At 41.3% G+C, this 14,637-nt stretch overlaps 1 protein-coding gene across 1 annotated transcript; it reads right to left on the bottom strand.

Moving 5' to 3' along the window:
- Positions 1 to 6,044: 6,044 nt before the first annotated feature.
- Positions 6,045 to 11,217, bottom strand: AAMDC (adipogenesis associated, Mth938 domain containing). Its single transcript, XM_009581641.1, has 3 exons — positions 11,072 to 11,217; positions 7,093 to 7,188; positions 6,045 to 6,325 (listed from the first exon to the last, which is right to left on the bottom strand). Exons 1-3 carry the CDS (start codon positions 11,201 to 11,203, stop codon positions 6,185 to 6,187), a joined length of 369 nt encoding a protein of 122 aa, XP_009579936.1. The 5' UTR covers positions 11,204 to 11,217; the 3' UTR covers positions 6,045 to 6,184.
- Positions 11,218 to 14,637: the final 3,420 nt, after the last annotated feature.

Here is a 14,637-nt window from a genome sequence, read left to right as displayed (position 1 = left end):
ATTCCTGTTGGAAAGTGTGTCTGTGCAAGGCTTCAGCGGACAGAGGAACCTCCTATGATTTGTAGCAATCCCTTGATAGGATTTTCTAGGAGCACTTAATGTGTGAAACTTTATAGCGTGGCAGCCAAATGTTACCTGTGTTCATAAATCAGTTGTTTAAAAAAAAAAGTAAAAAAAGCAGTGAAGAAATACTTCCCAATTGTACAGAGGTCAGTGTAAATAATAAAATCAGAAAACTCATGCTGATCTGTTTCTTCATTATTATACGAGTGAACATGCAGGCCTGCGTGGTCTGGGCTAATAAGAGATCACTGCAAGTTTTTTGTGATTTTGTTTTAATTTTTTAGCACCGACATGTTGTGGTCCAAAGAGTCGTAACCATAAAACTATTCAGCTGCTTTAGGTATTCTTGAATTAAATATCCTTTCTTAGGGCTACTGCTCTTACAAACTGTTTTTTGGTATTTCGCCTTTAGGGCACTGCTTTGAAAACCTCCTGCACACCTAACAGCTCAGTTGCTACCATCTGACTTCTCTTTGGCATCCTCAGTTTGGTTCCCAGTGGACAGGGGTTGATGTACATCCCTTATTATGAAGCTGTGTCCGGGCAGATCCTTGATGAGTTGAGCTAGCTCATTACAACTTTTTTTTTTTTTCTCTCTCTCTCAATTTTACACCTCACCAGTGCTTCTGCAGTTTGTCATCCCAATAAAGACTTCTAATTTAAATGGTGTCCATATGTTCCAGGCCACGAGTGATGCTTTTGTAGGCAGAGCAGAGACCAGGGGCCGAGGGAAAGCCCGTTCAGTCCTGAATGCCGCCCTTCCCTGTCAGCGCAGAGCAGTGTTGATGGGCAGCACAGCGAAGCTTTTGTGCTCCAGATAAACCCTCCGGGTCCTGCTGTTAACCAGCTCTCTGGCGTCAGCTCTGCCTTTCCTTAAGGTAGTTTGGCTGCTCTGTGGTCATCCGTGTTTGAGTTATGATTTATCATTTGTTCCCAGGCCACAGATGATCAAACAGCTACTGCATTCTGGACGTGTTTTTTTTTTCTTTTTTTCTTTTTCATTTTCAATATCAGAATCTTGGCATCTTTCTCTCTTTTTCTGAGCACTGGAACAAATTTCTACTATTTTGCTCCTGTCGTGCTGTGCTTGAGCTCCTTTCATATAACGTACGAGGCAAAGATCGCTCGCCTTCTATATTACCACTGAGAATCAAATACTGAAGGGCTATAGAAAAGTTCATCATCTGTAATGCATCTTTCAGATGCCCAAAAACACTTGAAAATTTAAGACTGCTACAAACATTTCAAATTGCCCCATGAGAGTATTCCATAGTTGGCTTCTCTTCTTGATATCCTCCTGGAGTTTTTTCTCTGATTCCTAGTTTGAATCATGGAAGAAATCATAGGTTCTCCTTTTCTTCTTAGCTTTCATCTATTCAAGCAGATGACTAATTCATCATCGTTTTAGCTGAACTAAAAAAAAAGTGTTCTGTAACACTCATGATCTTAAAATTCAATGTCAAATGCTGTTTCCTTAATACTGTAGTATTTCCAAGATTCAAATTTACCTTTGATTTCCCTCCTATGTGGCTAAGCAGACTAGTAAACATAGAATCACAGAATGGTTTGGGTTAGAAGGGACCTTTAAAGGTCACCTAGTCCAACCCCCCTGCCCTGGGGAGGGACACCTTCAACTAGATCAGGTTGCTCAGAGCCCCGTCCAACCTGACCTGGAATGTTTCCAGGGATGGGGCATCTACCACCTCTCTGGGCAACCTGTGCCAGTGTTTCACCACCCTCATTGTAAAAAATTTCTTCTTTATATCTAGTCTAAATCTCCCCGCTTTTAGTTTAAAACCATTCCCCCTTATCCTGCCACAACAGGCCCTGCTAAAACATCCCTTATAAATACATTCTGTTGTAGCAGGTCTTTCTGTACAGTACACTACCACTCTCTTGCTATTATTTTCTACCCTTTCCTTTATTACTGAGTAAGCATTTGCTTTTGTTTTATTATTTTTTGGTTGTGGTTTGGTTTTTTGTTGGTTTTTTGTTTGTTTTTTTTTTAAACTGCTTACCTTGATCTCCAATTTATCTTTGCTTACTTTGTCTTTTAAATGCATTTTCACACCATGGTCCAATATATGGGAAATCTGAAATTTGTATAAAAGGTAAGTATTACAAGATTTTGTTGTAGTTGTTTTAAGCTAGATGTTGACTTTTTCCCTCCCACCCCCAGCTTTGAGACATCTAGGCTTTTCTGCTCTCAAAAATACTGGAGTTTGTGCTTTCTGTGGAGCTCCAGGACTTTGTGTCATCTCAGAACCATCTCTACCCGTTCACTGCTTGTCCCTCAGTTTTGGCCGAGTTTTGGACTTTGCACTGCAATAGCCTAAAAGATCTTAGAATGAAAAGAAAACCAAAGGGCTGTACTCATGCACAGAGACAATTTGCATCTTTCCTCTCTGTTGAAGAGGGAACAGAGGCCTTCACATCACCATCACCCAAGCAGGGGGAGATTCTGTTCTCTCACGTGTTTGCAGGTGTAGGAACATGGTGCCAGTACGGAGCTGCAGCCGCAGGGAGACTGAGAAACCTGGAAGCAAGGGCAAATAATTTGCTAAAAACTAACAATGTTCAAAGACCCCTCACCTCTGCATTTTACCTCCCCGTTAGACATAAGGGAAGAGGGTCAAGAATCTGGCAGAGAGAGGAAAAGGCTGAACTCACATGAAAGGGGTGTGGCTTAGTGGTTTGAAAAATGTGTTGTCATGTTTACTGTTAACTTTCGGATTTAATTATACATGGCATCTGTCTGTGAGGGAAGCCTGGCCAGGAATGCTATTAATGTGAAATCCATAATCAGATTGCTGAAGTGCATTGAAATTCATTAGGCCAATTCTTAGAACTTGGAAAGTAAATAATGCAATTATCAAGTCAAGAACGCCTAAAACAATGCATAAATGTATTTGGAACCAAGTTGAAGATTATGAGATACTAACTCAAACCTGGTGTGGCTTTCACATATCTTATTTTAAAAAGTACAGAAAAACTAATTGGGCGGGTACAGTCACTGCAAAAAGTACAAAGAAGGTTCTTTGGAAGACGAAAGAACAGGGCATGCATTTAAATCGGGACCATATGACATCATCTTGGGTTCCAGCTGACAGATACGGGTTTCCTCTGGATTCCTCTCTTGCTTGTCCAAATTCTCCAATCTTTTGACCAAGTCAGAGATACAACCACTATTTTCCTCTTATTTCACTTGCATCTTCCAGTTTATTCTTAGCACCAGGAGTGCGGGAGCAGGCTGCCTTTTTACTTTACAATTTGCTAATGCAGTATTAGTGGGACTTCAAAATGAAGTTTGAAGGCCCGTAGACGCTAGGCTTTGCACAAATGCTGCCTGACGTCCCTTAAAAACGCTGGTCGTGTTGCGTTCGGTGTGTCTGCGAGCCTTCTTGTGGCCCATTTCTCCCGGCTGCCAGCTCGCGCGTGCTGCTTGACAAAGATAAGGGCTGGGGACCGGCCCGCTCGGCGGCGGAGCAGCTGGGGTGGAATCTTCCTGGCAGCCAGCCCAGACGCGGCTCTGCTTTAATGAGAGCGGCAGGGTGGGAGCTCGCTGCCCACTGGGAGATCGTTTTCCTGGTGGGAGGCGGAGAAGCGGTGTATGTGAGAAATCCTGCCCTATAAAAGTGCTTTCCCATTATTTGGGCGATGAGCCCGTAATTTTAACAAATTATTTATGGCTCTAGCTGCAAGCAGCGATTTAATAAAGATACTGTTTTGAGCTCCGGTTGAATTTTTTGATGAATCAGTCCCAGCTGTTTCCACCATGTAGCAAAGCAATTTCAGGCACCAAGAAGGAAACTGGGCGTTCAGTGACTGGAGCAGCCCAAGTGGAGCAGACGCTTTTGTGGGAACTGACAACGCTGACTTGGGAAGCTGTGGCGAGAGCAGGAATAGAAGATACGGATGGAAAGGACTCGCAGCAGATTATCTCCTTGTTAACACTGAAATTTTGTGCTGATGGTAGCAGTTTACCTTTAAAAAGGGAAATCCGTTTCTTTGCACGCTGCAGCTCCCCGTTTGAGAAGTGGAATCTTCTGTATCCTACCGGTTGCCAAACGAAAGGAACAATTAAGCGGCTGCACACAAAGCCGGGTAGGGCGCACCTCTAAAAGTCACCTGGCGACACTGAACGGGCTGTGCCCCTCTCAGGCCTTTTGGGAGGACAAAACATGTAGCACCAGCATAAGGAGCCCACAGTATTCTTGTCAAATGCAGGACCTGGGCTGAGCAGTTTTGTTGAGTGTGGCTTCATCATTAATGTGCCACACTGATATGAACGTATATGAAAATAAATTTTAAAAAAAAAAAAAAAAAAGGGAAAAAAACCCTGGAGGTGAAAGATTAGGTGTTTGCTCAACTTTTCGTAACAGCATAACGCGCATACTGCAGTGCTTAAAAAACTAAAATTGCCCTCTCAGTAAAAGCCTTACAAAGCCTCTTCCTATTTAAGGCTGCCTTAAGCCCCAAAGCTCATGAAATAATGCAAATACGAGACTGTGATGAAGAGAGTCAAACCCCCTCTGCTATAAGATAACGACATTTAACACAAAAAGTCTTCACTCTGCGGATTGATAGAAACTGGTTCTACCGGCGTTCCCTTGGGATGACTACAGTCTTCTGGGTCAGTGGTTCACCTTCTACTTCACACCATGCAAGTTATTCTGAACAATGTCAGAGCAGTTATGACGAGTATTGTACCGGCTGCTGTGTCAGAGAACACAGATGCAGCTGGAAAGGCAGTTCTTGTTGGTTTAGGTAAGATGTTGCCTCCAATATAGCTACGCTAATAGGAAGCATGGCTGTAATTAGGAGATTGCAAGATAAAACTTTCAAGTACTCACTTTCCCTTCGCTTTTACACATATTGTGTTTTATCAGATAAAAGGTTTTAAACGATTACTAGAGCAAATAAACAGAAAAAAGAACATAGTATTTTGTGAAGGGTTATTCTTGGGTCTTGGGGAAAGTCAGTGCGTTCCCGTATCAACCTCAGCCTCTCTGCTACTACTTGGATAGCCCGAAGCGCCTCAGGGCTTTTATAGTGTCATCTTCTTACTTTCATTAATAGACACAGACTTAATATGCACAGATCAAGAATTAGTGAGCCTGGTGGGGGAAAAAAAAAATCATCTACAGTAGGTAACTTGTGACTGGTAATATTAATAGAAGTCCACCAAGAACAGCAACTAAGAGAACTTTTTAAATTGTCAGTGTAATAATATGCTTGTTGGCACAACATTTAAATCATCAGATAACGATAAGAATTCTTATCAGTTAGAATTCTCCCATCCATCCCCAGCTTGCTAGCAGCAATTTAGACTGGTTTCCTAAAGATCAACATTTTATGTTGGAAACTCCAGTTTTGTGACAAATCTTTCTGACAATTTAAGCACGTAGGGACTTTTGAATAAATACGTATTGCATGAGTCAATCCTCGCAATTCACAGGAAAATTCTTTAAGGCCTAGATTTTATGTGTATTCCCTGTAGACATTTTTTTCCCCCCTTTTTCCAAGTTCAATGCAAAAAAGTGCTAAATTATATGATGTTCTTGAATCATCACAAACAGATCTGCACAGCCAATATCCTGACTGAAGTTGCCAGCAGGAGGCAAAGTTGTATGTTCTGGGTTTGCTTTTTAATGTATTTTATTTTTAACTTATTTATACAGCGGTGGTAAAGCGCTTCTTTACCACCACTTCGTATCTACCACTTGATTGTACTCATCAGCTATCTTATGGCTGCATTCCGGTAGCCAATGATGTAATTTCAGGCCATTTCCTAATAAAAGCATTCAAAACCTAGTATCTTAATTTAGCCAACAGGTGAAAAGTTAAGTAAGCAGAATATGGACAGCCTTCAGAGGAAGATTAGGTCAATCTCAAGAATGTATGGAAATGGTTCTATAATTAAATGATTTCGTTAACAGCCCCTTTTTGTGAGCACTCAATTTGTTTAAATCCCAAACTAATAAACCGTCCTTGCATTTTAGATTGTCGGTGCACAAATGCCTTGGCACGTAAGTCCACTCTCTGACTGTAATTTGATTCAGCAGAGAGGTGTGTCCGCGATTTGGCTGCGGTCAAGGAAGGCGGAATGAGCTGTAACGCTTCAGCAGGTTGAATGGAAGACTCCCCCCACTTTGACACCCTGAGCAGCCAGGGCATTGTACTCTTCCACAGCCTTCTCCGTTTGCAAGACCAACACGTCAATCCCATTTTTCTTCAGATAGTCCACAGTAGATGGTGGAACCTCAGAAGAGAAAAGGAAACGGGAAAAGCAAGTATTAGATTCTTTTTCCCCCACAATAAGGCTTGAAGAAAAAAGAGGTACTGATGGCATTTGTTAGTAGATGCACCTAAGTAACTGATAATAGCCAAACTGATAATATGCTCAGATATTTCTAAGATTGATATCATTTTTTTCTCTTCAATAAAGCTACTTTTATATACACACTCCCATCTCTCCTTATCATGGTTTAAAATGCAGGCCTTCCTTACGAAAGGAAATAGAACTGGAGCTAAAGGTAACTAACCTTAATAAGGTGTTACCCACCTCACCAAAAAGCTAAAGAATTGTTTCTCATGAAGTGAAGCTCAGCACTTCTGAGCTTTCTGTAGCTAGTTTATCTGCTGAAATGACACCCTGCCAATATTAGTAACAAAAATACCTAATTATTAAAGTATTTACAGCAGGCTAGAGAGCTAGTTCATAACCTATTCTAAGAGGGGGGGGGACTAATGACACTGTAAAAAATTCTCCTTGTTTAAATTGCTCCTGTAGCTGAATGTAAACCTGTTTACTGCTTGACATTGACACTAACACAGAGGAGCTCAAAGAACGGTTCTTTCAGGAAGACAGTGACTCCTGGCAGGAGTGCAGTCATGCTAATTCAGCATCCTGAATTTTTTCCCCTCTTAGTAAAGCATCATAGATTCCACACCCCACCCCCCCCCCAATCAGAGGGAGAGGGAAAACAAACAGTTCTAGTTTATGTTTTACACAGAACAAAAACACACCTGCAAAGCCTCACTCATGCCACGACCGATCACCACAGTTTTAACACCCTTCTTGACAACTTCTTCAAGGTCAGCTGGCTGCACTCCTGGAGAATGCTAAGTGTCAGGGGAAGAAAATAATAGTCTGTGTACTGACAGCATCGACCAGGAAAGCTTCGTTTGTACGTTTTGAAACTGTCCACAGAGTAGCAGGGTAAATTAGCAGCACCAAAATGTAACACAACACTCCCTTCTGCATACACACAGTAGATAACATTGGTAATTAAAAAAGGTATTTTATATGCAGATGAAGGATGACAGTTAATCAATTGATGGCAATGTTACCATTCTTTATTAAACAGTTAAAAATAAATAGATGCATTACGTATTTCTAAAACATTTATGTCTAACAACTAGCATTTTATAAATATTAAAAGTTAAAGTGAAATCAATAAATTGCAATGTACTGCCATTTGTTTTCAAATGAACAAAACCTTTTTGAAATAAAGATTGTGGCAAGCCAAAGTTTACTCACTTTAATTACAAAGAGCTCCTCAAATAATTAAAATGATTAAATTATTTTCTTGTTTACTTTACAAATCTCATTTACCAAAGAGGACTATTGGTTAGCTTCACTTCAGTTAACAGTTTGAATTTCTGCACTATTCTTAATTTTGAGAAAGGAATATTTGAAAGCAAACTCCTCAAAGAAAAAAAGAAGAGCTTTAACAGCATGCTGATTGAGTTTTTAAAGAAGTATACCCATTTACTACTAGTACGCTTTAAACATATGAATACACAAATCCACCTGTAATGTTAGTATAAAACATTATGTCACACCAATTCTCCTCCTGGATTCAATTTTTATGTGTCTCTCTATGGACAAGAGTAAGACACTGTGCAACCTGTAACTAGAATTTGGCTGCTCTGGTGTGCGTTTTTTTTAAACCATAAATACTATTTCCCCCTCCTTTTTTTTTCAGTAGGATTCTTAAGTTCTTTTGGAGGACTGAGACGAGTTTCTCACTTGGAAGTAGGCAACACCATGGTGGACTTCTGGAGAATGTTATTTTTATGGACATGCCCATACATCTTTATCCCCTATGCTTCCAGAAAATACTACATTCTTCCAATGAATTAAGGTCAAAGCACCAGCTTAACGATTGGCTTCTGTTGTTCCATTAGTTAGCGAGCTTTACTCTTTGATGTCCTTGGGTTCTCTGCTATTCTTTTTCCCCTGCCCAAGTCGTCAGTAGCTGGTGCTGCAGCCTCTCACAAGGTGTCGGAGTTCTCTTCTCAGCCCTGTCAATGCCTCAGCTTGCAGAACAGAACAAGCAAGACTTTTCAAGCTGAAATGAACACATGAGCTCCTGAAGTTGCAGGTGAGGGAAATCTTCCATGGTAGAATGCCCCTTCCAATGAGTGGATTAAACTTATCCCACCTGAAAGTCTTTAGCCTGGCTGGTATTTGGAATTTCAGCAACAGAGATGGTTCACCTTTACAGTTGTCCAAGTTGTGTTCCCCTTAGTCCATTTACATGTGATATCCACACCTAGAATGCAGAGGTCACTTCAATATACAGAGCTTTCTCAGACCAGATCACCACAAGTATGCGTTGATGACAGAATAGCTAATGCTCTTCCTTTGGGGGTTTTAAAGTAGACTTAAAACTTAGACAAAAAGAACTGGTATGGTTTACTGTAATTACAATAATTAGATTGCTGGGGAAGGTTTGCTGTCGTATGGTAAGTACTCCTGAGACATTGAAGCCATGGAACAAAAGGATTTTCTTAGGTAATACAAGACAGTGATACTTCCACATGTTTTGTAGGAAACTAGTGTCATTAAAGGAAACATGTAACACGATGGAAACTGTATCGTCGCCGATTTGACAGCTGGAGAGAAAGAGAAAGGGCAGCAGAATTTCTTGCCTGTTTTGTTCTCTGGTCTTCCTTTCAGCGTTCCTACTTCTTTTCTCCTGTTAGCGGATGGCACTGAAATGCAGCCAGCCAGGGAGGCTGCCTTTCATCCCCAAGGGTTAAGGCCATAAGAACTATTAGTGCTTAGTTACAGAATCTTGCAGAGCCAGTTATACAATTTTCCCGATGAAAGAATTACGTACTAGACAGCAGTCTGATAGCAGAGAAGGAAAGGAAGCAATTTATTTCCAACTGGAGTGTGGGACGAGACCAGCACTGCTTGTTTCCCAAACTTCAGCTCCACCTACCCCCAGGAAAAACATGCTCAAAGAAAGTAGGCACGCTGTAGTCTATCATGAGGAAATGTGCAGAAAACACATCTGCTGAATCCTACTATTTCCAGTGCTGATCGGATTAACTTTTTTATAGTTCTTCTAGAGTTGAGATGCAGTCTAGAAAAGCTGAGTTCTATTCTCACATTTGTCGCTTGCTATTCATTTTTAAACCAAATCATTAACTCCTTGTAGCTGCAAGGGGGATAGAACTGACCTAAAGCATGAGCTTTACAAGTGACCTATATAAGGCAAAATCTAATTTTTTTTTAAAAAGGATGCCAGAAAACCTACCTGTCCAAATAACATAGACTCGTTTTTCTTGTTGGAGTTGGAGGACTCCTCTAAGGACTTTTATGGACTTAAAGCTTTTATCCGTCACCTGAAGATACCCCTTGTTAGAAGCTTTAAAAGGAAAGCATGGCCTCCCAAATGCTAGTAGTTGGTTATAATTTGAAACCAATGTTTTCAAGTGGTCGGAATGAATATCAAAATGTGATTGAGCTGGGAACTAGTTGGGAACTCTTCAGCTACTATATCTGTTCTGCTTCTCTGGTCATACGTGCAGATAAACCATATTGTCAAACAAACAAAAAGCAACTCTCCCCACACAACCCCCAACTCCGAACATCCAGTGAAAACTTCATTTTTTATAATCAGGCCATAAATGAAATACATTTAAAAAGATTACATACATAGCTATCTTTCTCTCTGCAAGGTACAGATATCTTTGCATGACAGCACTACCTTTCTCTTGGTGTTATACACTCTGTATAAACTGAACTCTGACAGCTTAAAGAAGTTCTGTTCCCCAAAGATTATAGATGAAGTTCCAAAACCAAAGGTTCTGTCCTCCAGTTGTGTCAAAATGAATTCAACAGAGCTGTGTTCTCCGCGCAGATACAGCTGCAGGTGCTGGGTCTAAGACCTGACCAGTATGTAGTTCTTTTGTGCTTTAACTTTTGCTTAGAAAGTACGAGTATTTTTTTCTAGCCAACACAGCTATCCTAGTGCAAGCCCTAATACAGGGAGAATTATCATCGAGTTCCTAATGCAACAGACGTTATGCTGCTTCTAAGTCTGGAACGTTAATACTATTCCATGTACTTTTATACAATTCTGATAGCATTTACAGATAAAGTTTAAAAATTGTGAGGGCAAGTACTTAGTATATAGCTACCAAGAGAAGTCATTGTGTGGTTAGCCAGACTGAGCTTTTCACGAAGAAACTAGTGCATATGACATTGTATCTGCATATTTTTCCTCTGAAGTAAGTACAAGGGACCCCAAGGAAAAGAATGTAAACTAAACCCACATGCATTGTTGTCTTCCAAACACATAAGGTCAGTTACTGTCGATTTAACCTCCCATAAATTTTTTTCCTATCTCACTCAAGACAACTTTTGTTTACACAGTCTGAAAAGAGGTTGTTACCAGCATCTTACGACAACTGCAGTCTTAATCAAACACAGAATGCTGTGAGAGAGCTCTAAGGTGTGTGAGTGTGGTCTGGCGAGGGAAGCTGTGAGGACCAGTGGAAGCAGCTGCTACACCCTGTCACCTGCAGGACATTGTGCGTCTGCCGTCCTCTGACTGCTCCGCACAGTCCCTTCTGAAACACACACTCAGTTCTGACCAGGCAAAGTCTAACAATTAGATGCAAAAGGCTGGAACTTTACCAACTGTTCTCTGGATCATTCTCAGAGTCCCATTTAAAATGCAGGATGGATAGTAAACAGCAAACTTACATTAGTCCCAGTTTCTCGCCAATCCCAGGTTCGGCTTCCTCCCGGCCATACTTTGCAGTCCTTGTACGTTGTAGAGCAGCCTTTCACCTTCATCTGACCCCACGAAAGGGAAGCAATTTCAGGGGAAGACATCACAAAATTGAAGCAAAGTCTGGAAAAAGGATATTTAATACATACCATCAGGCTAACATATGCAGCACGTTAATAAAAACAGAAAATTCTGTCCTTGCCCCAAGGAGCTGGGAAGGAAACGCTATTACAGACTTTATCCACGTGATTTTGTGACAACAGAATTGAACTGAGGATCAGCAGATTTGTTGAGTTACCAGTCCTCTTGGGGATTTTGTGCAGGATTTTGGGCAAATCATTTTATATGCTATATCTGTACAAGTACTGGGTGTTCAACTTTTAAAACTACCAACAGGGATCAGGTCCCAGAATATCCTCTCACATCTGGGTTTTGATCTTCTCCCTAAAACCTACAATGAAGATGATGATAATTTCCTAAAATATCTGAAAGACACACTGTTTCTTCGGCCCTCTAAACCATATTGGCTTTATTAATTTAAGACAATAAATGAGGTTAAAAAAAATCCCAAACAAACCAGCCCAATAGTGAAGCCATCAACAAAACAATGGCATTGCCATATTGCTATAGCAAATGCTTTCAGAGACCTAACGGGCCAAGCCTTCTTTCCCTGGTCACTCCTTACGGAGGCCAAGTCTCCCTATGGAATGTCTCAGGTCAGTTAAGCACCCAAATAACACCTTTTCTAATGTTGACTTTGATCTTCATTGTTTCAACTTAAAACGATTATTTCTAATCCTTTCTATTGTAGACAAGGAGAACAGCTTCATCTTTGTCTTTTCTACCATCTTTCGTTTTCCTGAGGACTTAACTCTTACTCTTTTTTCCCTTCTTTCAGATTAAATAAATTCACTTCCCTTCAGTCATGTTTTCCAAATCTTTGCTTATCTTCTCCTTTTTCCCGGGCAGCCAACAATCGGCATGCATCTTTCTTTGATGTCCGTTGCCTAAAACTAGACAGAGTGCCCCAGGTGAGGCCTTATCAGCCCTGCTATAGACCAACCGCTTTTTGGTATTAACCGCAGTAATTTTTAGATCTGCTATCACAATCACAGCTGGGCATCAGCAGGGCAGGGACTCTGCCTCAGACAGCACCGCCTCACCGCACCGTGAAAGCTTACGCCCTCTCCACAGTCCTTCAGGTTACTGCAATCCCACCGCTGGTGTGATTCTGGCACTTGATGGCAAGATAGGAATCACGCAGTGATGGCCTGGAAATGTCTTGGACTCGCACGGCAGTTGACTGATGCATCTCAAGGGTAGAGTCATCCTTCTGCCCTTCCAGTTCAGAAGGAAGGTGGTCTGAAACCCGCATATTGAAGAAAGCTGGTGGTTTCTGCCGTAGAGCAAGCTCTGCTCTTCTGCTGATCCAGAAAACCTCAGTGGCAGATCCTTCCAGATACACAGAGTCCCTCATCTTTTAATTGTGCAGATTCACCAGGAAAAAAAAAAAAAATCAATCATGGGAACCCTGGTGGCATGAATTAAAGAAAGAGCGCTCACAAAAGAGAGATGTTTGCATTACCAGGATTCCAGTCCTCCTGGAAGCCTCCCTTCCCGTCTTGCACGTGCTGCAGCAAACCGCAGTACGGCCAGACAGGACGTGCTCTCCTCCGATTGCCAGGAGCGGATCTCAGCATCCCGCTTCAAACGTCGCACGAAGTAAAAACTGTGTTACTTGGGATTTGGCGCAGGACCGAGCCTGCCAGAGGTGCTTCTTCCACAGAACAGCGGGGCAATTCTTTCCTTTCCTGCTGCTCTGTGAAGTTAGCGGCACATGTGCCCTTGCCCTGCCAAAGAGGAAGCCAGGCAAGCAGCTACAGGAGAGCGAAACTTGCCTGGATTCATATATTCTAGATTCCCTCATTACATATCCGCAACGCAATGGATTCAAACAAAGGTTCACAAGGCTATTTTTCCAAAAATCTGCTTGAAGGGAGATTATAGCAGAAGAAATAACGAGCAGTAGTCCCAACAGAATGCAATCGCCTGTCAACCAAAGAGTAAAGGCTGAATAAACCCCCAGAACCTGGCTCTGAAAAACGAAAATAATTTTTGCTTGTGCTAGTTTTAAGAGGAAACGGCAGAATTAGACCTGGAGGTCAGACGGAGGTGAATGAACACTAAAATGATTTGGAATATCAGATTTCCCAACCCAAATAGCATTACAAGGCTGGGACTGTGCAACCAAACAGGCACAAACTGCAAATGGGAGAGCAAGGGTTCCATACTATCTTTTCCTAACAGCACAAAAACAAGTAAATAGCAGAAATGAAGAAACAAAACTTAAAAGCCATAAATAGAAATTTGTAATCTAAAACTATTTCCCATAATACTGCCAGAGAATATCAGTAAGGTTGGGTTATTTGAATTAATGAGAGTATCTTAGATCGGAGTAAGAATGAACTTTTTAACAGGACTTCGGACATTCTTGGCGCAGGGCATGGTCCAATCACCAATCAGCAAGGAGTAGAAAAATATTTCCCCAACAAATGAGTTGTTTTTTTAATTATTCACTATGACAAATGTACAATACCAAAATATACAGTACCACTTAAGAACAAAAGAGACCATGAACTATATGACTCACAAGTGTAACCTAAAATAGCGATTTCTGTAAATCGTAGCAGTCCAAACACAAGGAGATGAGGAGGACAAATGGTTCAGGAATCTATAAGCAAAGTTATGAAAGTTTAAAAACACAGGAAATAAATAAAGGAAGCAGAAGAGCTTAAAAGGAGGCAAAACACAAGTTTATGCAAGAAGACTATATTGAAAGAAAGAAATGAAGGCTAAGGACAGCAGAAGAAAAAAATAGCTGAGAAAGAAACAGAAGAAAGTTGAAATTGAAGTGCCGTCAGGCAAGCAGGTGGATTTTAAAATTGCCAGCACACCTGTCTTCTGTGAAGGTAAACGTTGTTTCAGAATAGCACTCACTAGCAACAAATAGAATAAAAAAGGTGAACGAGAGCAGTGCACCAGAGAATATTTTATTGAGAGACTGCAGAAGGAAAGAATGTTTCATAAAATCCAAGGTGTAACCTGAGATCAAAGAGGATAAAGGTGAGAAAGTAAATGGGTGTATGTCAAGTTTTGGGCAGAACAGCTCCTGTGAGGTATCAAAAGACAACATGGTTCTCCAGTGCTGCTGGGAGCAGGGTCAACAGGTGAAGGTGGGTGACGTCCCTGCAGCCGATGCAATTTCAGAAGTGATGCTAGAAAAGCAATTCAGGATTTAAAAACTGACAGCAGAAAGGCAAGTAGAAAGGCCAGGCTAAGCTTAAGTCAACTGGGTAGGGAGAGGAGAGATGTCAAGTTTAAGAACTAGGAAAACATTTTTCAGAAAGTCGGTAATCTGATTTTGCTGGGGAGCTGAGGAAGGCGAGTTATTGGGGGAGGTCACGGAGGGTGGGGTGTTTGCAAGAGAAGGGGGAGACGGAAGGAGGAAAGGACAGAGAACCGAGAGAAGCACCGGGGC

The sequence above is a fragment of the Fulmarus glacialis genome, unplaced genomic scaffold (assembly GCF_000690835.1).
Source record: "Fulmarus glacialis isolate BGI_N327 unplaced genomic scaffold, ASM69083v1 scaffold25377, whole genome shotgun sequence".
Taxonomy (NCBI): domain Eukaryota; kingdom Metazoa; phylum Chordata; class Aves; order Procellariiformes; family Procellariidae; genus Fulmarus; species Fulmarus glacialis.
The sequence above is the reverse complement of the archived record's forward strand: the minus strand, read 5'-3'. Positions and strand labels throughout refer to the sequence as shown.